This window comes from Pagrus pagrus, assembly GCF_965226575.1.
Source record: "Pagrus pagrus genome assembly, chromosome: 8".
Taxonomy (NCBI): Eukaryota; Metazoa; Chordata; class Actinopteri; order Spariformes; family Sparidae; genus Pagrus; species Pagrus pagrus.
This window is the reverse complement of record NC_140192.1, coordinates 10,405,732-10,428,532: the sequence shown is the minus strand read 5'-3', so window position 1 is coordinate 10,428,532 and position 22,801 is coordinate 10,405,732. Positions and strand designations below refer to the sequence as shown.

At 43.0% G+C, this 22,801-nt stretch overlaps 1 protein-coding gene across 2 annotated transcripts in view; it reads left to right on the top strand.

Annotated features, from left to right (window-relative positions):
- The window catches only part of msh3 (mutS homolog 3 (E. coli)), a 37,378-nt gene that overhangs the window by 795 nt on the left and 13,782 nt on the right, over nucleotides 1-22,801 (top strand). Inside the window, exons 3-20 of one of the 2 annotated variants that reach the window (XM_084360815.1) lie at nucleotides 893-1,179; nucleotides 1,408-1,626; nucleotides 1,864-1,980; nucleotides 2,072-2,189; nucleotides 2,269-2,408; nucleotides 2,659-2,825; nucleotides 7,102-7,211; nucleotides 7,390-7,504; nucleotides 7,870-7,954; nucleotides 8,493-8,602; nucleotides 10,633-10,765; nucleotides 11,713-11,900; nucleotides 13,369-13,537; nucleotides 13,745-13,809; nucleotides 14,587-14,703; nucleotides 14,927-15,034; nucleotides 16,954-17,068; nucleotides 17,522-17,679. In XM_084360815.1, coding sequence (XP_084216941.1) covers nucleotides 893-1,179; nucleotides 1,408-1,626; nucleotides 1,864-1,980; nucleotides 2,072-2,189; nucleotides 2,269-2,408; nucleotides 2,659-2,825; nucleotides 7,102-7,211; nucleotides 7,390-7,504; nucleotides 7,870-7,954; nucleotides 8,493-8,602; nucleotides 10,633-10,765; nucleotides 11,713-11,900; nucleotides 13,369-13,537; nucleotides 13,745-13,809; nucleotides 14,587-14,703; nucleotides 14,927-15,034; nucleotides 16,954-17,068; nucleotides 17,522-17,679 — 2,521 coding nt within the window. The remainder of the gene's footprint in view (nucleotides 1-892; nucleotides 1,180-1,407; nucleotides 1,627-1,863; nucleotides 1,981-2,071; nucleotides 2,190-2,268; nucleotides 2,409-2,658; nucleotides 2,826-7,101; nucleotides 7,212-7,389; nucleotides 7,505-7,869; nucleotides 7,955-8,492; nucleotides 8,603-10,632; nucleotides 10,766-11,712; nucleotides 11,901-13,368; nucleotides 13,538-13,744; nucleotides 13,810-14,586; nucleotides 14,704-14,926; nucleotides 15,035-16,953; nucleotides 17,069-17,521; nucleotides 17,680-22,801) is intronic. The other variant, XM_084360816.1, reaches the window with a different exon arrangement.

Genomic DNA, 22,801 nt, shown 5'->3' with positions numbered 1-22,801 from the left:
CTTACCTAGTATTCAGAGGTATTATCATTAACATTTACTACCAGTACCAAAAGTAAAAGTACTCGTTCTACACTAAAAATGTCCTGTGTTACTATGAATATGTATACAGTTAGATAGTTTAGCCCACTGGTTAGCCCACGGGCCCGGCTCCTGGTCACAAGATAAATCTGAGGGGTCGTGAGATGTTTAAGGAGGATGGAAAGAAGACAAAAAAAAGTTCTGCGACACAAATCTGCTTTCAGTTTTTTGAGGTTAGTAAAAATGGGAAATGTCTCGTTAGCTTACAGACAAGGAGACGCGACAACACACTGATTTTGTTGGACGGGGCTGTCAGGCAAAAAAGGTTGGAAAACACGAGTTTATTCAGCAACATGGTTTCAGACTTCATTAGCATCATATTGTTACAAAATAGGATGCGTTTCATGTAAAATCTTGATATGAAAACTAACTTGTAGCATTTTCACAATACTAGAATTTCTGACTTTGATAAAGTACCTTGAAACTATCAATATTCAATGCCATTTTTGATCCCATGGGGAGAAATTAACATTGAGGGCATACGATTTTAGATTATAACAAGGCTATAACATGACTTTTCCTTTCTTGGTTTCGAGCTGAGAAAAGCAGAAAGACACAAGTACACATTAAATGTCACTGTTTTTCAATTTTTTTAAATTTTCTTCCTCTTTAAATCAGAGTATTATTACCATTTCAACACTGCTTACTAGTAACTTAAGTTGTCAAATAAAAGTAGCGGAGCAGAAAGGATGATAAATCCCTCTGAAATGTAGCAAGTAGAAGTATGCAGTAGCATAAATTGCACTTAAGTACAGTGCTTAAATGTACTTAGTTACTTTTCCCCTTTCTTCGACTATATTTCTTCTGTCTTCAGAGACAACGCCAACGTCAAACCGAGCAGCAGGCGGCCTCTGCTCCTCCACCTTGGAGAAGCTGAAAGGCTTCACTTGCTCATCTGAGCCCAGCGTTGGGCGCTGTGACACTCAGAGGGAAGACAAGAAGACAGATGGTGCTAGCAGTAAAATCTGCGACCAAGGAAGCAGCATTCGGCCTCCTCGGGACGTCACGGATCAACACAGCAATAAAAACAGACCTCAACAGATGGAGGAGGAGCATGATGATGACGAAGAGGAGGGTTCAGGGCTGGCTGCTACAAAACAGGTGCCTAGTATAAAGTTGACTCCATCACATCACATCAGAGTTTGGTTTGGGCAGCAGGCTGGACCAAGGATGAAATATCAACATCTGTATCAACCATAAACACCTGACTATTTTTGGGCTGTGGACAGCAACACATAAAAGTGACTGAACTCATATGGGGAAATAGAGAACGGAAGCTCTGAGAGGGGAATGGTTCCTACTGAGTGGTCTTTTTTTAATGTTTTGCAGGGCGTTCACTTGTCTCAGTTTGCCAAATCAGGAGGAGGAGCTGGAGCAAGGTTTGCAGAGCTGAGTCCTCCGTCAGACTCTAACGCCGCCTCCAGACGCTCGAAGAGTGTGTACACTCCCCTGGAGCAGCAGGTCATCCAGCTGAAACAGCAGCATAAGGATGCGTTGTTGGCTGTGGAGTGTGGTTACAAGTACAGGTTCTTTGGAGAGGATGCAGAGGTGAGAAGTGGAAAGAATATGTGTTAATGGGGCAGGAAGTAAACGTAATCGAGATTAGATCTGTAGGCGAGGCCATCTCTTCAACGCTACTTTATTAAAATACTATTAAGTCACACATTTTATCTTTTATCAAAGAATTGCAACATCTATGATTTGGTTATTGCACTTCGCCATGTTGTGATTTGTGTCAGTTATCCTTCAAGGCAGCACAGATGTCAACTTTGTGTGTGTGAACAGATTGCTGCGAAGGAGCTGAATATCTTCTGTCATCTGGATCATAACTTCATGACGTGCAGCATCCCCACACACCGCTTGTTTGTTCACGTCAGACGCTTGGTGTCTCACGGACACAAGGTACGAAATGCGTCTTGTGTTTGTGTTTAGAAACAGTTTAGACTCACGCTGTTTTTTTAAAATCTCTACACTATTGCCTTTTAATTTCTAGGTTGGCGTGGTTAAGCAGACGGAGACGTCTGCGATCAAGGCCTCAGGAACCAATAAGAACGCTCTGTTCACTCGTCAGCTCAGCGCTCTGTACACCAAGTCCACTCTGGTGGGAGAGGGTATCCTTATCGACCCTGAATATCTGTGTGTGTGTAAATCTCTGTGTTTCTAAAGCTTTGTCCTTGACAGTTTTCTAAGATGTGAACCCGGTCTGCAGAATGGGGGATGTGGAGGACGGGGCCTGTGGCGACGTGGTGTCGGACCCTCCTGACAGCTTCCTGCTGTGTATCAGTGAGAACTGGGACAAACTGAAGAAGCAGCTCACTGTAGGACTGGTGGTGAGTCTGACGAGTACTAATTCATAAAAACTGAAGATGCATTCAGGCAACTTGATCATCTGGTTGGTCAGTTTTAAGAAGATAAATACTCATTAAGAGTTTGTCTACTTTTGAGTAATTGGTTGTTAATTATCAGTTTATTCGAATGTTAGCTCACGACTCTCACTCTGTAGTTGATGAGGTGCCTTCATCTCATCTGTGGAGAAAGATTAGCAATTGTGCGAATGTGTTTGTGTGTGTGTGTGTGTAGGCGGTTCAGCCCAGCACAGGAGACGTGTTACTGGACTGCTTCCCTGATGGTCCGTCTCGCTCTGAGGTGGAGGGTCGTGTCCTAAAGATCAACCCTGTGGAGATCCTGGTCCCCTCGGACCTCTCAGAACAAACACACAGACTCCTGCAGAGCATCGCCAATGTCAGGTAGTCTGCTTTCAGGGCACTAGGGGGCAGTCTGTGACCATTTACATACTGAAGTGTTGAACTGTGCTGTTTAAAAGTGTGCGCTTGCGGGGTCTTTCTGAGGGACTGTGTTTGAATTTTACCCGCCAGGTCAACAGGTGTTTTGAGAGGTTGTGTGATGATGGCCTTCAGCACCCTCGGGTCTGCCGCAGGGCTAAACTGGGTCCAACCAGGGCTTATCTTTTAAAAAGTTCTAGACTGAGAAAGAAAGAAAAAAAGAAAAATGTAGACGATTAATTCTGTTTATTTCATCAATCAAAAGTAGCACTCGATCCAAGCTAACATTGGGCGAGTTGTGGGTTAAAGCACCGTCATGCCCAGACCGTCAAAAATGGGTCTTTGGCCTCAGAAGCCCCTGAAATGAGGCCTTATTAAAACCATTAATTGATAATAAACTACGAGGCTGTTTATCCCTGGCATTAACAAGTGTCTTTGGTGATTCAATCACAAAGGGACAGCTTGCAGTGCACACCTGGCATTAGGCCTCGCTACAAGCATCCTGAGTGACCACTTGTGATTGCATCTCACTTCCCCGCTCGATATGCAAATAAACACGTACATCACTGGGACAAAAGGACATGACGCTTTTTGCACAAAGAAGGAGAGACTTTAATGTTAAACATTTGCTGAATTTACAAATAATGAAGAATTTGTCATAGACTGTGTAGTTTATAGGTGCAGTACATAAGATTTTAGTTGAAAACAATGAAAAATTAAGCAAAATTATCAGATGAATGTGAAGAAATAACAGTTTTGTGTGTGAGTTGTTTTGCAGAGGTATCTCCTGAAGTTAGCATGCTAACAAGCTAGCCCCAGCCCATCCTGGTCCAAAGCTCCTGTGCTGATGACATGAAAATCAACACTTGCACAGTACTCCAAGCTCCTAGTCCGGGCCACCTGCTGCACGACTAACTGAGCATACTAGCCCAAGGGCAGCTACAGTTAGCAGCAGTTGGTGGTTATTTGTTTTCTTTACTCAACAGGTGGCCATCTCTTACATATTGCACCTTTTAATATGAAAATGACTGAGTTGAGAAGATAAGCACTTGATTTATCCACCCCAGAAAACTGAAGCATCATATTAACTTCAGGTAAACTTTGGAGTACGTTCTGTGGATAACTTACACTGAAAGTGCATTAGGAAGGAATCTTTAAATGGCCAGAATGAGCTAGAAGAATCACTTCACTGTGTGACTTCATTGTGAACCTGTCCTTAGAGCACATAGCTGAGTATTCACAGTCAGGTTCGGTAATAGACGATTGGCAGCAGTGAAATCATCCAGGTGATTAGCTCCTCAGAAGCACGCAAAGCACACGACAGGGAGTCGTCAGCTATTATGTGGTCCTAACGCACTTCACTGAGTCTGTGATGCAAAAGAAGACTTCCATTCAGTGTATTCACGCTGCTTCATGAACAACAAGATCAAGGAGAGTGAAACAGTTTGTCCTTTGTTCAGCGACTGACTAACTGTGACGTCAATGTATTCCAGAAACCTGTTGCCTCCCATTGCGCCACCATTCGCCTCGTCTTTCCCGACAGTCTGCACCCAGCATGTTCACACCAGTGGAGACGGGATCCTCTGGAGGCCGCATGTGATTGCATTATGCTGTGGAAATGAAACGAGGGAGCGGAGTGGATTTGATTAGACGGGGATGGTTGGATGAAAGGGAGGGCTTTCAGCTACTTGCTGCGTCTTTTGTCTTTTTCTCACCCTTTCTTAGATGCCATTGGCTCTTTCCTTTCATTTTTCATCCCCCCCTCAGTTTTAAATTTGATTCTGGAAATGTGATTCATTTGTATTCATTCGTCTCTCTGTTCTTCTCACCCCTTCCTCTTTTTTACCTGCCGTCCGTGTTGAGTGATTATCGCGGAGATGGACCTGTAAAGGCCAGTCCAATTATTGTGTTTGAACAGCACTGCTCTCTAGCGTTGTGCTCAGCAGACACAAGACTCTTCTCAATTCGCAGCCTGTATTGTGTCTGCTCTGCTCAGACAGAAAACGTATCACACACGATACTCAGCTATACCAGGCTCGCTTTCATTGGCGACCTCCCAAGATATTTTTCGAGGTGATTTTGTTTTTTTCTCAATCGTGATTCATCAAAACTAAATTCATAAATGACTCCGAAATAGATGTTTTGGTGGATATCACAATTGACATTACAGTAATGTCACTCCACACCATCTAATACCCTCCTTGTTGAGCATTTAAAACAGGGTTTTTTGTGGTCGCTGACGTTGGCTCAACAGCCTCCTTGTCTCTGGGGTGGGCTGACGAGACGGGCCCCCTGGCAACCGGATTTATGTGTCCATGGAGCAGCAGGTAATGAGTCCCTGGGAGGTTGGTAGTAGCTAGGTGCAGTATTAGTCGCTTTACTCATCCACAGCCTGGAGTCATGAGTCAGGATCAGAGCCGCGAAGGGGATTAGAGAAACTGGCATGCTCGCTGGTTGGTGCTGTCAACACAAATGTTCTCGCTTTCTCACTTTCCTAAGATTTTAAGTCAATGAGTGACACTTTCAAGAGTTGATAGCACTTCCACGGTACATGGTGGGACGGCAGTCTCAGGATTGATTCACACAAGCACACACACACCAGAGGACAGCATTTGTGCTTTTTATGAGTGTGTGTCTATATTCACCCTGCAGCGATGGATTCTACTCGAGCGCTTTAATCTGTTGTGTATTAACCTCTGATCTCTAGGGCGCAACATCCCTGACTCAACCTGCAGCCATCCCTGCTTTTGATTGATTATCACCGTCACACTGCCCCGAGCTTTTGAAAAAAAAAAAACGATAAAAAAAAACTCTTGCCAAAGAAGTGCCGGGGTGTCACCGCTTTATGTGAAGTACCCACCTCTTAACATCTGCACACAGCTTGTGACCAGAGGGTTGTTGGTTCAAATCCGGGTCGGGAAAGTGAAAGGCAGTGCTTACCCCTCCATCATTTCCGCCACCGAGATGCCCTTTAGCAAGGCCCCCATAGTGGTGAACTAGATCTGAATAAATAAAGGTTAAAAAAAAAAAAGATCCCTTCACTGAACCATTCTGGTGATCACCTGACTTGTAAATCTTTTAATTCGTCCAAGACTTGTAAAAAACATTTCAATCAGGCTCAGCTGGTCTGTGTATTTCCTGCTATCAGGCGAATGCTTGCATGCTAAGATGATGAACATTATAAATATTATACCTGCACGTTTATGTGAGCATGCTGAGCATTTTGTGCAAAACGCTGTCAGTGCTGCCCCACAGCGCCTCTAGCGGCCTCCTGTTTGAATGTAAGTTTGTAATTTTTTGATGCTGTGATTACAAACACAAAAAAAATCGAGTCATCTTCATTGTACGGAGTGTCACGCCCCTTGTGGTCGACACTGACCAACTGTCAATATGGCCAGATTTACTGTGATTTTTTTGACAATTCAAACTTGATCAAAAATTTTGTCCGTCGCCATTGACTACTGTACACATTTTCTCTATCGGGGTAGAAATCAATTGAAACTAAAACATACTAGATACCACAAGAGTTGAGAATTCTCATGTCATAAAGGTTAACTAACTCTTTAATTTTTACCAGATTCATGAGCAAAACTCGGAGACGGAGACGTCCTACACTCAGCTCCACAATGCTTGCTCCTTTTTGCAGAAATGCTCAGCTGCACCTCTCAGCATCCGGATCAATACCAGCAATTGTCGCTGTTCTTGTAAACCTCATAATATGGTTGAATTGACTGGTTAAATGATTAATGGTCATAGCTTCTCTGCTGGAACAATATGCGGTCTATTGATCAATTTTGTCCAATCGTTGCTCGCCGTTCGACCAGAGACTGAAGTGAAAGATGATGGTTCTCCTGCGTGTCGATGTGTGTGTGTGTGTGTGTTTGTGTGTGTATAAACATCACTGTAGGAAACGTAAGAAAAGAAGAGGCTCCGGCACTGCGTTCACAGCCACGTGTTTACCTTGGTTGCCCGGGCAACAACAGAGCGGACAAAGCGAGCGAGTCCTTGAAAGTAGCAACGGCGAGAGAGTGAATGGAGCAACAGGGAGGTGCGATGGCGCAACAGGGAGCTGCAGGGAAATCGTGCGTGTATCACAGAGCGAACAAAAGGACGTCTGGAACACGCAGTGCTGCTGCGTCTCGCTTCTCCTCACAGACTGAAAGATGGGCAGACATGGGATGTTGCGTTTCCTCCTGTCTGCACCTCTTGAATCAGCGCTGTCATGTCGTTCCCTCCACAGCGCTCAGGCTGATGACCGAGTGAGAGTTGAGAAGAGGGACAGCGCTCAGTTTGAGTTCACCTCTGCAATGAACACAGTCACCGAGTTCTACTGCCACACCCAGGAGAAAGGTGTGTTTGTCCCCCGATCCCTTACTCTAGCTTCCCTGCAGATCCTCATCTACTCTTACTGAGCCCAAGACACACATTCAGCTATAAAGCACTGGTTGCGTCTGAGGAGTGGGCCTGTGACTCATGGCTGTGTTTTATCTGTGAAAATGTGGCGTGTTTGTTTGTCTGTGTCCTCCAGGCTCTCGCTCTCTGTCAACTATTGTGTCCTTGGAGAGCCCAGTGATCTGCTGTCTGGGGCCGCTCATCCAGTACCTCCAAGAGTTCAACTTGGAGAGAGTTCTGAGGAGTGAAAGGTACATGCAAACAATTGGGTACACAACACACACGCTACGCAACACAGGTTGCAAGCCTAATCCAGGGTAGGGCTGAAATGACTTGTCAAATAATCTCCCTGAGATAACCTTCCAGAAGTATATCACATAGTAACACATAGAAGTATATCACAAGTATATTAAACGACTTATCCACACTTGTGTTGCAGCTTTTGGCCCTGTCTTTTCCCCATGTACAACGTTTAAAAGCCATGAAAGGAGAAAAGCTTTCTGATTGAATTGCTTTGATTTTCATCATTCCAGCCATCACTTTTTTAATCTTCCTCCCAGTAGATGCAGCAATCGTTTGATCATACAGCTATATTTTGACTTTGTGCTCCATGCAGCTCATTCCGGCGTCTCTCCTGTGCGTCGGAGGGTATGATCCTCAGCGCCGCCACCCTCAGGAACCTGGAAATCCTCAACAATCAGGTACTGTACAAGAAGCTGGCCGTTGTGGCCACTGATTAAACATAATGGAGAAGACGCATCTGCACTCCATCTTCAGCCTGGTGAAGAAAATTCAGCTTTTTTAATGAAGTTGTTTGGAGTCAGAACTGCCAGAACAGTTTTTGATTTTTTTGACTTTTTTTATATAAGTCAAGACTGTCCAAATTATTCCTGTACAACTTGTAGAAGTCACTTTACAGTCGTGATTGCACAGGGGACTGTAAAAATGTAATGGGTAAGTTAAATTGTCGTTACTCGGATCAAGAGAAAATGTTCAGTGACTAGTGTGGCTTGCGTGGGTGTCGATTCAAAAAGTTCAGCACGACTCAGCCGCCGTGACATGTGCATCTCACATGGAGATCAAGCCCAGCTCTAGCCTCCTCACCTGACTGCTTGAGGCTTCCAGCACCTGCTCACCTCTGATATTTATCACACCATGACGTTTTTCTTCTTGGCTCATTCAAATGATGTACATGTGTAAGATGTGTGTGTGTGTGTGTGTGTGTTCTTTCAATGACAGACAGATGGTGGTGTGAAGGGCAGTCTGCTGTGGGTGTTGGACCACACTCGGACTCCGTTTGGGAGGAGACTGATGAGGAAGTGGGTGAGCCAGCCCCTCACAGACACACAGTGAGTGCAGGACTCTTTTGATGAAGCACGACCGTCAGTGCTGAGCTGCAATGATTCAGCTTCTCTCTCTTATCTTGTCACTTAGTTTGACAGGTAGAGATGGGAAAAATTTCCAGCGTTTATGATTTGCAAGTGTTTATCCCACATCTCAAGATGGTTTGTGAAGATTAAAAATACTGTGCGTTGACAATATAATATTATAGTAATTCAATTTGGGTTTGAGGAACAACAGGCTTTGACTGATATGAGGCATCGTGCACCATCCTCAGAAAGGCTTTTGTCAAGATTTAGATTAGAGATGTTAGTTATGGACATGTGCTTTTATTTTTATTACATTAGTATTATATTCACTTTAGTGTCTCAGTGGGACACCTGCACTATAACTGCAATGTTATTCTTTGATCTGAATGATTAAATACCATGTCAGGTCAATAAAATATAGAAACAAGTAGCAGCAGGCACTTTTGTTTTAGTATACACAAAATTAATTGGCCTGTAAAGATTTATTCACTGCAGTTTTGAAGAGTAAAGTCACATGATTGTTCTGAAACTCTTCTCTACCTCCCATTTTCTCTTTCTGTGTGTTTTGAATTAATATTTTGAATGAAATTCTCCCATGTCATATAAAAAATTAGTCAGTGTTGTTAGAGAGGATGCAAGATGGGGCCCAAAATGTGAACACTTACTTATTTTTCACCCAGCAGAGCAGTGAAACACTGCAGGGTGAAAACACATAAAAAGTGTTCTGGAGGCGCCTCTTTAAATAAAAACGCTGAAACTGACTCACAGCACTTCTGTTACAAACAACCTCTCGCTTTTAATATTGTAGTACTGTTCTAGCTCTCCTCTCTGCAGTGTAGTTTTATCCATATATTGATTGTGTGAGTATTTTCTGTGCGTGTGTGTGTGTCCCTCTCCCTCCCACAGTGCAGGGATTATAGCTCTGGATTGGGCACTGCTCTCAGATTATACAGATCGCTCCCCTGCAGAATTTCAGCATCAATAAAACCCAGATTACACCCAGCCACATTAAATCCAAGACACACAGCGCAGCAGCACATGACACGAACACACATGCATGAGCGTGAGTTCCACGTCCATTTTATTACATAACTGAGCTCCACTCTTGTCTGCTTTTTTCAGTCCAATTTTTTATTTTTCAGGATGCTCGCAGAATAAATTTGTACTATTTGTGTCGTGGGCCAGCAGTCAGAAAATTACCCAAAAAAACACAAACTGTAGATAAGACTATAATTGCTTCCTTCATAGATGGTTGACTTTAAAGAATAAGTTCACCCAAAAAATGAAATGCCATGCCGATGGAAAGTACGGATGTAGTTTTATTGTCCACATTTCTTGATCTTTACAGCAAAAGTCTGTTGCAGCATTCTCCTAAAAAACTGAGATAGATGGCTAAAATGGCTCCATACAGCTAGTTTACCATAATCCGAGTACTCTGAAGCCCCGAGGTCCCAAATTGATTTTAAAAGATGTTATTTACACCCTTTTTAAAGCCAAACTCTTCCCTGCAGCTGCTTAGCTAAACGCACCCTGTCCGAAGTGGATTCATACATTCAAATCAATTTTTGCATGGCAGGGCTTCAGGTGACTACGTCGGACAAGCTGAAGCCTTTTTATTTTTTTTCAGTTTTTTTTCAGTTTTAAAACAAGTCCCCATCTATTTCAGTTGCTAAGGAGAATGCTGCATCACTGTTTTGCTGTGAAGCTCCAGAAATGTTCACCTGACTTTCCATCTGCATGTGGACTGAAGACTGAATCTTCTGATTTGGGCGAACGCACACCTCAGCACATCGAAGAAGAGGCTAATCAGCTGCAAATTGTCAGTTATCTGTTCGAAGTTCAGAGTGGCTTTTCTTTTTTTTTTTAAAGCTACATTGCAATCAAGGGCAATTCAGCACTTTGAGTGAGAAGTTGCTTATGTTGATGACTGGGATTGAACATGTTATTTCTTTAAGTCGTTGCCATCCTTCATGTCTGTCTCCCTTTCCTTTTCTTCCATGAACCCGCAGGTGTATCTCAGAGAGGCAGGATGCCGTGCAGGAGCTCCTGGAGTCGCACTCTCTCACTTTAAATTCCATCAGATCTCTGCTGTCGCATTTGCCCGACTTGGAGAGAGGCGTCTGCAGCATATACCACAAAAAGGTATAGATTGATATCATTTTTGTAGAGCTGGTAATCATTCCTGTCATGATAACGCCTCGCTTACCATCTTAAGCGGAGATCTGCAGGCAGAGTAACACACACTACAACAACCTCACACAGCTGGTTAAAAGAAACTGTCCTCCATTTCTTGCTGTTTGCATGAAAATGAAGAAAAGACAACACCCCCTCCCCCCTTTATGGCGTTCTCCTTGATTAACAGCAGTCGCCTCAGTGGCACTTGCCTGATTGTCTGACACCATCTCATTTCCCATCGGACCCATTTTTGAAATGTCAGAAGGCTTCATCCCACGTGTGTGTGTGTGTGTGTGATGTACAAAGATGAGAGAGGCACTGTTGTCTGAGCTTGATGTTCAACATCCTGACTCCTTCATATATTGTTCAAAGAAAATGATCAAATGTCACTGAAAACACACACACATCACACACAGGTGCCTTAATTGTCATTTTTCCCATCTGCAGATAAATGGGCCTGTGTGTAATGGCCTGTGTCTCTATGGCCGTGCCATTGACAATAATGGGAGGGAGGGCATGCTCATGGTCTCCAGTCACTGTTCATAAAAGAGCATCGCGGGGGCTGCAGCATGTGATTGATACCATAAACCACCGTCAGTGTGACTCTCATTAACCTTTCATGACTTAGTACTATACTGTAACATCACTAATGGCAATATGGAGTCAATATAATCAACAAAACAACCTCTCTTCAAATCATTGATTTCATTATTTTTAAAGCCACCCTATTGATCGTGAGGGAACATAAAACAGAAAGTATTAGATTATGGACTGTTCTTTTGAGGATTTTTAACAATTACTGTACCACAAGAGCTGAAATGTACAGAAAATACAAAAGAGCTACATTTTCCCGATACAAATGTCTAAATGTGAGTTGTGTAATTAAGTATTCTGCATGTCTTTGTGTGTTGCAGTCCTCCACGCAGGAGTTTTACCTCATCAGTAGCAGTCTGTCTCGCCTGGGGCTGGAACTGCAGGCCTTGCTCCCAGCCGCCCAGTCACAGATCAGCTCTGCACTGCTCCGAAGCCTCATGTTGGACACTCCGGACCTGCTGGCTCCGGCCCACAGCTTCCTCAAGGTGCTCAATGAAAAGGCTGCCAAGTGAGTATCCAGCAGCGTGAAAAAGAGGCAGTATTTTGAGTGTTGAAATAAAGTCCCTGGTTTGATTTCCTGACAAAGGCTTAATGCTGAAATATGTCAGTCATGCCTTGGAGCTTTCCTGTGATTTTTACGTCACCTCGAACAAGGTTAATCTGATTCCAGGAAGCGCTCCTACTCTTACTATTTTAAACGTTTATGCCATGATAGTGAGATTTTGTCTGGTTGGTTAGAACAAGGTAGATGGAGTCTATATTTTTCATTTAATTTGCTTTGTTGTATTCACCCGCTGCAGTGTGGCTGCGTATGGAGTGCAGGGCTGCAACTAAAGATGATTTTCATATTGGATTCATCTATTGACTTTTTAAATTAACTGATTAATTGTTTTGTTTATAAAATTCCAGGAAAATTATTAAAAATGCTCACCACAACTTTTTCATACCCTGAGGTACCGGTCTACCAACAGAACAAAACCTGAAGCATTATGTATTCATGTTATCCGTCCGTCTGGGTCATTCTTGTGAACGTGATATCTCAAGAACACTTTGAGGGGTTTTTCTTCAAACTTTGCACAGATGTCCGCTCTGACTCAAGGATGAAGTGATTACATTTTCGTTGTCCAAGGTCAAAGGTCACTGCAACCTCACGTTTCATGAACGTGACATCTCGAGAATGCCTTCAGGGAATTTCTTCAAAGTTGGTGCACAGGTCCACTTGGAGCCAAGGATGAACTGATTTAAATTTCAAAGGTTAAAGGTCAAGGTCACTGTGACGTTTCATATTGTGAAAGCTTTATCTCAAGAACGCCTCGAGGGAGTTTCTTCAAATTTGCCACAAATGTCAACTTCGACTTGAGGATAAACTGATTACATTTTGGGGGTCAGAGGTCAAGGTCACTGTCGAGGACAATATTTCAAGAATGCATTGAGGGATTTTTGTCAAATTTAGCACAAACCTACACTTGGAATTGAGGGTGAACTGATTAGATTTTGGAGGTCAAAGGTCACTGCAACCTTACATATTGTGAGGTCGCAGTGACCTTGTTTTCCTGCTCCAACACATGTGATTCTAATGAACGGCTTGTCATCGAGCTCTGCTGAAGCCTGATAATGACCTGTTCATTTGAATCAGGTGTGTTTTCATTTCATATTTTAAGTATAAATCTCTTCTAAAGTGGATTTCATTCCATTCAGTTGCTAATTTCTTTCAGTTTGATTGCTAAACACTTGTGCAAAGTGGTAAGTGTACAGATAAGTCTAAAAAGTTGATATGAAATCATAAAATAAACCCCAGTGCCACAAAAATAGGCCTAAAAATTTAGCGTACAGTGCAGTGATGTCTGCTGTTACTCCACATAATGTCAACAGTTCAACAGTTGGCATGTCGCTCCACAGAGAATGCTTTGATCGATACTCTGATATGTTACCGGCATCTGATACATTTTAACTCGGCTTTTTTGTGTTTTGTGGAGGTCGGGAAACAAGAGAGAGCTATTCTCAGATCTGTCCGGCTTCCCGGTGCTGCAGGAAAGGAGGGAGCAGATCCAGTCTGTCTTGAATGAGATTCTGAACCACCGCAAAGAAATCCGACTGACGCTGAAGGCCCCAGCACTCGACTACACCGCCGTCTCTGGGCAGGAGGTAGTGTGTGTGTGTGTGTGTTTGTGTGTTCGTGTGTTTGAGGCCCAGAGTGACAGACAAGTGGGAGGAGATTGATGGCCTGTTTTGGGTGGAAGACTGAGTCACATCGATGATCTGATGTCTGTGTGTGTGCTTTTGTATCAGTGTGTTAGTGTTTGTTCCTCGGCTCTCATCTTATTTATCAAAGTCTTCCTCCTCCACCCTCAGTTTCTGATTGAGGTGAAGAACTCGCTGTCGTCCACTGTTCCAACCGACTGGGTCAAAATCAGCAGGTGAGCTCACAGTGGGAGCACACAAACACATAAATCAGAGAGGAACACACACACAATCTCTGTCACCGACACTTTTATGACTTTTCTTTTAAAACTATATGATAGCGGCACTGCCTGTCACCTATGCGCTGACTTACACGCTTTCTGAATTGAGTTTGAATTATTTTTATAAAAGTGTTGCAGTAGCCGCATAATCCTGAGAAAATTTTTTTTTTTCACTGAATGATGTAATGGGCAGTGGGATATGTTTCCCTACACTACGTATATGAGAAAAATAGTATAAAGCCTTTTGTGGCTCCAGAGGAAGCTGTATGCAATCAGATAAATTGGCTCCAGTGATGTCACTCAGTGGGGACGTTGCATTGTGGGTAATGTAGGTGCAAGGTTTTTTTTGAAGAGTAATGCATGGACTAAAAAAAGGTGATATCTCCGGTTATGTTGTATCATTGCTAGACCAGTGGACTGCTCCTCTAAACCTGGCGCCTACATCACCCACAATGCAACTTGTAAAAGACACTGAGTGACATCAATGGGGACAATTTATCAGATTGCATGCAACTTCCTCTGGAGCCACAAAAGGCTTTTTACTACTTTTTTCAAATGTGCAGTAGCACTCACACTAAGGTGTGAGGCAGTCCAGTACTTGTGAATCTTCTGTATGTTATAACCAGTTCTTTGATTGCCGCCCTATAAACATTTACAAAATACACAACACTTTCAGAGATGGAGCAGCTTTCTACCTCCTCCACCTCACCTCCTGTCACTTCTCCTCTGCAGCACCAAGGCAGTCAGCAGGTATCACTCTCCTTTCCTGGTGGAGCACTATAAGAAGCTGCTGCAGCTCCGAGAGCAGCTGCTGCTCGACTGCCAGAGGGAGTGGACCAATTTTCTGGAGTATGACTGACACTTTCACACACACACACACACATATATATACATATATATCCACAGCTGATGATGAAGTCAAATGAAAAACTGCTAAAAACATGTCTGCAGAGCTCTCAGCCTGCCAGAATTAGTCTGTTTTACTCAAGTACAGCATCAGTCTGCTCAGAACACAGTCGGCACTTACCTTAATTTACACTTGAAAATCTTTTTCCTCTCTCTCTCTCTGTAGTCAGTTTGGGGAGCACTATCACGCCATGAAAAGGGCTATTAGTCACCTAGCAACCATGGACTGTCTCTTTTCATTGGCTGAGGTGGCTAAACAAGGGGACTATTGCAGGTGATGTCCTCTCATGATGACTGTAAATATTGGTGTGTGTGTTTGTGTGTACGTGTGCGCGCGCCTCTGCGTGAGTTTGTATTCGTGCGTGGGATATTGTGCGTGTGTGTGGGTGTCCTGTGTCGTGTCCTATAGTCTCAGACAGGCTGTGTGTGGGAGTGTGCGCCGGGCTCAGCGGTGTGCTCAGCCAAAACGCCAACATCTCTCCCACTCACTCACTCACTCACTTACACACACTACACACTACACACACGTGCACACACACACACACACACACACACACACACACACACACACACACACCTTTATATTGTCTTTTTCTACCAGTTTTTGGCTTCACATCCATCCATGTCTTCTTGCTGCAGTTTCTCTTTTTTGCTGTATTTGGACATTGATTTTAATCCTACACACTGTTTCTCTTTCTCTTGCCATTTCTCTCTTTAATGCACTCATTTTTCCTCTTTGGTACATGTAAATGTGTGTTTTTAAGGAGTTTTTGAGAAATTCACTGATTTAATTTTTTCCCCAGGTGTGAATATCAATCCCAAACATGTCTATATAGTAAACATGAGGCTATAGCCATTATGTGCCGGGCTGTTTCTCTGGTCTTCTCATATAAGGGCCCTGACACATCAGGCCAATGTTGGGGTTGTTAGTGAGCATCTGTGGCGCTAGTTTTTGAGGTGTGTCCTACACTGTTGGCACTAGTCGGCCCTTGTCGGCAGCCTTTTGGCCGACTGAGCAAAGGAATCAACAGCAGAGAAAATCACTCTGATTGTTCAGTTAAGTGAATCAGTGCTCGAAAAGAGAAACGGAAAAAGAAAGGTAAAGCCCCCTCACCCAAAGGACGCTCTAATATCCATGATTTCACCCATTTAGCATAGTTTCTCCTTGTGTTTTGCCTGCGCCTCTTCACCAGTATCACTTGCAACCATTCATCAGACATATTCTTGATTAGAAGTGACTATATTAGTCAGAGTGGTATGAAAATCATGGCAAACAGCTTTAGTCTTTGTAGTGTGGTGACGTGCAGCTTTTTGGCTGAGACACAGGCGAGGTAAAGCAACGCAACAGTCTACTTTCCTTGCCGCTAGTTCTTGGATGTTGGTTTGACTTACTTTCAACAGCAAAGAGAACAAGCATATTTCCCAAAATGTCAAACTATTTCTTTAGGGAAAGTAGGTGTGTTTAGCAGTACTTTACTACACAGTAGTACCCACAACCAGTGTTGTACATGTGAGGTTCTGTCTCCAGTCATGTGATTATTGGCAGCAAAGTCAGTTAAGTATAGTAAATGTAATAAATAAAATAATATGATAGTACTATACTAATACGAGAATCATATATAATATGATTAGGTAAGTGGTTGGCGCTGCTGTTGTACAGTCTGATGGCAGTGGGCACAAATGAGCGCCTGATGCGCTGCGTTTTGTGTCTGGGTGGGATGATCCACTGATGAATTGTATTGGTGTGTTTTCTGGCAGATATGCAAAGTGAAATTACAGAACAGTCAATTTGAATTATACATTTTGATACGCTGCATATTTATTTATTTTTTTAATGTATTTTCTTTGTATTTATTTAAAAATATTTAAATTTCAGTTCTGCTAAATGTCCAAAAGTGTTATATCTCCTGTTACTGTCATGGATGGTAATAAGGTGGTCAACTGAAGTAGATATTTTTACTTAGACTTTATTTAAATAAAAAAAAAAAAAAAGTTGATTTTCCCATTTTTCAAATACTGACATTGGCCTCAAAATGCAGTGTTAAACAAGGTTATGGTCACGTGAAGGGACATAGCGTAAGTGCTAAGGATATGTTGTATCTGGACATGTGTGTGTACGTGAATGTTTTTTTGTTTCGGTGTGGGTGTGTGTGTGTGTGTGCCTAATATACTGAGTGTGTTCTCTGTGTTCAGGCCAGAGGTGTGTGAAAGCCAGCGTCAGATTCTTATCAGGGACGGCAGACATCCTGCCATCGACTTACTGATGGGAGAGCACAACCAGTATGTGCCCAACCTCACCGAACTGCAGGTACATAAACACACACACACAGGCTCATTCACAGGGCTTTGAACATATCTGAGCCAAAACACACACACGGTTTGCTTGCTCACTAACTCATTGAGACAGTTGTGAAACAAAATTGCAACAGTGAAAACACACAGAAATACACACATGATGCACACACATACAGACATGCATGACACCACACACACTTCCTAGCTCAGTGCTGGCGTGGGTGTGGGTTAATCTTGCAACAGAAGCACAAGCCAATAGGAAGAGAAGCCAAGCATTCAATCCACCCACCTCCTCAGCTGTGCAGGACAGCATGAAAATATCTTATTCCGTCTCTCCTCGTTCGCCTTCTGTCTCTGTCACTGTTCCTCTCCTCTCCTCTCCTCTCCTCTCCTCTCCTCTCCTCTCCTCTCCTCCTCTCCCTAACCCTCCTCCTCCTCTTCCTCTTCCTCTTCCTCCTCTCCTCAGGGTGATGGCAGGAGAACTATGATAATCACTGGTCCTAATATGGGGGGTAAGAGCTCTTACATCCGCCAGGTGGCCCTTATCTGTGTGATGGCTCAGATGGGCTCCTACGTCCCGGCCTCTGAGGCACGTCTGGGCATGCTGGATGGCATTTATACCAGGTATGAACACAAGCACATTGAGATCTACTCGTGCAATCAGAGATGGCAACAGACATGATTTGATGACTTGCTGGAATGAAACAGTCACCATATTTCCATGTTTTCATCAGTGACTTGAGTCGTGTGGTGTAGGCAGTTACTAACACGACTTCAGATATATATATATATACATATACACATATACATGTATATACCTAGTCCATTATGTAAAAGTGTTTTCTAGCCTCATCTCCATCAACAGGCAGATGAGGACAGTGACCGTGACCAGAGATGGAGCACAACACACTGTCACCTCTGCAGATTCTTTCTTATTTCTGCAATTAAACCCACCAACAGAAATATTTCAATCATTCACCTTACCCTACCTCTTTCATCTGCAACGTGCTGAAGTTTATTTCTAGGACTGGCACTCAAACAGACCAATCCCTTCTAATCCCATTGTATTCCTCACCACCACCACACAGGAGGAGGAAGAGATGAACAAGAGTTGTTTGACAAGGCCGGCTCTATTGTCCTGTCATGGTTCAGTACGATACGGCGTCGTAGGAACTCTCAGACAATAAGGCTTTGTTGGAGAAGATCTCCCCCCCCCTCGCTCACGATTATTCTCATTATGATGAGAGTAGCAGTAAGCTCTGCATCTAGTTTCCCATCATGACTACATATTAGTGTGGAACACAGGCCAGTATATGGTCTCTGTTATCCCGCCTCTGCTGCAGTGTGTGATTAGACCTAATGGCTTGCAGATGTGTGTAATTGTCTTTTTTTGTGGATTTAAGCATGTTCCTATGTATTAACCCAGTAGGAGCCAGAGACTTGTCAGCACACCATGACTGTGTGTGCGTGTGTGTGTGTGTGCGTGCGTGCTCGTGCGTGCATGCATGCATGTGTGCGCACGTGTTCTTACTTCTGACCTAGACTTGGATATTAGTGTAATGGGGTTGATATTTAGCAGGTCCTCGTGTATTTAAAGGTCTACTTTAGTTTTTAAGTTTTTTGCGTACCTCTGCCAAGGCCTAACAGTCCAGCTTAATTCAATCAAACCTTATCCAATATCAAATAAAAAATATTTAAAAAATATTCATGTCTTTCTTCTGTATCTCAATTATTTTCAAACTGTCATCAACAATTTGTGCTCATTAAAAGGATTTTTTAAGCTAATCGATGTCTTCCTCCAGCAGGAAACAACTTTTAGGAGCACGAGGACATCTAATCTGAGTCAAAGTCAGTTTAAGCTGATCTGTTGCAGCTGGTGCAGGTATAGCAAGACAGAATCATACATGTGTTTGCATATGTGTGTCCCTCTGTTGTTTAATCAGCTCTGTGATCGTGGTCTGAGGTTAATATTCTCTCTCTCAGAGAAAATGAGCACTAATTGATGTCCACAGAGAAATCGCACAGTATCCGCTGTCCTCTCTTCACCTCCTCTGCTACCTCCGTCGTCCTATCCCTTTTCTAATTGGACTGCTCGGCCTTTCTCTGTTGCTGGCTGTCAGATCCTGAGGAGAATCTGTTTTGATAATAAACGCTCAATCAATGCCCTCTGCTGTGTCAAGCTGATCGCCACAGTGGTAGGAATTGATTTATCGTGTGTGTGTGTGTGTGTGTGTGTGTGTGTGTGTGTGAAAAGTTGTTTATGAGCAAGAGGGAGACATGGAGTGAGAGCATGTGAGTTTTACTAGAGTGCAATAAGCAGGCTTTGTGGGTTGCGGGTAATGAGATGGTGCGTAGGCGTCTAATGGGATATCCTGTCTGAAATGATCCCGATGATTGATTATCAATGAGGACAGAGTGAATAAGATTCGTTTAAAGCAGCGTGTCGCCTCACAGAGTCTTGCTTTTATTTTCCTGCCCACTTCACTGTGCTGCAGCATTTTAACAAATACAGCGGTTTGAGCTTAATTCTGTGTGTGTGTGTGTGTGTGTGTGTGCATGTGTGTGTTCTTTCGCAGACTTTAGCAGAGTAAGCCAGCAGCCTTTGTGTGCGTGTGTGTTTCCAGGCAGCTGACGGATGCATAAGTACACGTATGCAGCTGCTATGTGTGTGTGTTTATCGTCAGTATTGAGTCCTGAAGGTTATAGAGCACATTCTTCCATCCCTTCATGGTTGTTATGGAAACAGCAGAGGAAGCAGGATGTAAATCTGTGTTTTGAAAGGGACCTTTAATCGACCATGGACTCCGAGCAGTGATTATGCCTTGTTTTACTCAAGTCTTTCACAAGCTCCCCTTCCATCAGAAAATGCAGTGATTTTTTTTTTTTTTTTTTGTGTGTGTGTGGCTAATATCCAGAAAGACCTTACAAAGGTTAGTGAGTGTTTGTGTGCCAACTGGTCCCTGTGTAACATCATCACCTACAGTAGGTGGGTGTTGTGTAGCGATGTGAACACGTTGAGCATGAGCATGTGGGAAAATGTTGTATCCTAAATCGACTCATTTGTTCCTCTGAGTTTTTATAGTGCCGCGGTGTATCTGTGCCATCTTGTAGGCGGCACACGAGGCTGGTTGGGCCTTTGGTGTTCTATAGGAGCTGCAGGTTTACATCACACCGTGTGGAGGTAACTCTGCAGGAATAAATGATGCAAAATGGTACAGTAGGACACATCTGAGGGCAAAACTAAGGCTTGACAAAAGCTTTGCACTAAGCGCTAACTTTACCTTCTGTCTGTGCAAATCCCCTGATAAGAAGACCGGTTCATGTGTAGCTTCATACTGCTATTTGGATTTCCGTTGCTTGTAGCTAAAACAAAGTAGTTGCCAGTCATCTGGTATCCATGTAAGATAATAAGAAAAAACTAGAATTGAGACCAACAAAATCTAACAAAGCAAAAATCTAATCAACGAAAGTTGAGCTGTGCTGAATTTGAAGAAATTCCCACCAAGTGTTCTTGAGATATCGTGTTCACAAGAGTGGGACAGACGGACGGACGGATAATTGAGAAAGGCATTCAGTAGAGCACATACCTGCCAAGGCCCATGGATCTTTCCCTTTATCTGGTTCTTCACCTGGGTCGGTACAGAGCCGCCATCCAAGTTTTATGGAAATCAGTTGAGTAGGGTTTGTGTAACCCTGCCGACAAACAAATGGACACTGGTGAAAACATAGCCTCCTTGGTGGAGCTAATTACTCAACTGATATAACAAATCAGATCTATAGATTTTTTTCCTCCATTGTCATCAAAGAACCAAAGACTAAACTCAACCCATGTCTCGTTGAAGTATCAGGTTGTTACTTTGACAACAGAGTTTGTGTTTGTAATGGTCACGCAAATGAAAGAAAATAGGACAAGTGGACAATCTGAGAGCAACAAGGGAACCACGAGTGTCAGAGAAACACTTTGTGTTTTCTGGAGAACTGTGAGGTGACAAAAATTGACTCTATTTTCAGAATCCGTTTGTTTGGCGGGAAGGAGGGACTCATTGAGAGCAGCAGGACACCCAGCTGGTGCAGTGTTGCTGTGTGTCTGCTGCCGATCCCCTCATCAGTGGACAGCCGGAGCGTGTGAACAACACGTTTCATTCTCAGCTGATTCTGTCCGTCCTTTCTGCCGCGCACTATAGATCAGATTGTATAATTTCCCCAGAGTTAAAGGCATGCATGCACACACACGTTAAATTGGCTAATGTGACGCAGCAACATGTCTGACACACCTCTCTCCTATATAGCGTGTGGTGTAACCATGGTAACTCATGAGCTGGAGGCTCTTGTCCACAGTTCATTGATAGGTAGTATGTTGAAGGTCAGTCAGGACAGGAAAAGACAGATTTAGAGGTGAGAAACACGGACTGGCGGAGAGATGTTGCATCTGTGGCCCAGCTGGAGTTTTATCAGATGAGTCAGTGCTGTCTATCAGTTTGTATCAGAACATCGCAGGAGCTCTGAAACTGGCTTTGAGGCTTGTGAACAATTCAACATGTTGTCTTATTATGTCTGCAATCAGTAAATATCTATTGACTTTGACATGGATCGACTGTAATTAAATCTGAAATTGTGTTTGTCAGTGTTTTAATTACATGCTTTCTAGGTTGTATAGTAGATTTAACTGATTGTTTCTCATTCTCATCATGCAAGAACATTTTTGTACTCTTCTTGTCTTAAACCTCTCTTACTGTTTTCTGTTTTACAGATTCAACAAGCTCTTGTTTATTTTCTTATTTTACAGGTTAAGTGCACAGCTTCTTACAGTACAAAAAATCAGTGACAAGGCGATACATATTCACTTAGGGATGCGGGAAGCTGAGGGGTCAGTCTATAAAATGATGTCGTTGTAAATGATGCGTGACATTCATGTTTTTTGTATTAATTTGAATGGCCAGGAAAACTCATAACTGATAGTTATAAGCAAACTTTTGAGAATGTTTTGCACAGCAGTAGATAGCAAACTTGAACACCAACAGCGAGGAGATGCAGAGGGAGAGAAATTCCCCAGAATCCCTTTATAAAACTGTTCAATTTTATAAGTTCATGAGTTAGGAGAAACTGTAGAAACTTTGTGAAATGCTGTTTATGACAAATTGTTACTTATTTGAGCCCTCTTGTAAATTCGGCATATGTTATACATTAGGCTCTTTCTTTCTTTGTGTTAAAAACATGGTGTCTGTTTGTCTCAGCGACTTACAGGTTTACAGTAGAGTGAAGGGTGTGATAGCAGCAGGTTACTGGAATGTTCAACAACATTTGGCCGTCTGGAGTTGTTCACATACAGGACTTTTGATCATATAGGTTTGGCAACCTCTCAGCAAAAGTTTTGCCTTCAAAAGTATGGATTGTCCTTATTGATGAGGTTCATAGACATTGGGAAGGTGCATCTCATTTGTGTTTGTGAGAACTATGGTCACGATTTGGAAGTAGATGCAGGGTTAATAGATAATTGATAGTGCCTTGTGTTTTTCTTTTATTTGTGTTGCACTACACTATGAGTGTTGCAGACGTGTAAAACATTTTTAATGTGCTGGTTTTTCAAGCTGAGATGTTTTAGGCTGAATGAGGATAAATCCTGAATAATTCGAAAGTAAAACCTGGACGGATTTTGGAAATAGCTGAACGTCAATTAACCTGAGACGGCATCAGAGAGGAAGAAACCACAATGATGTTAGGAACTGAACACAGCCTCAGGGTAACG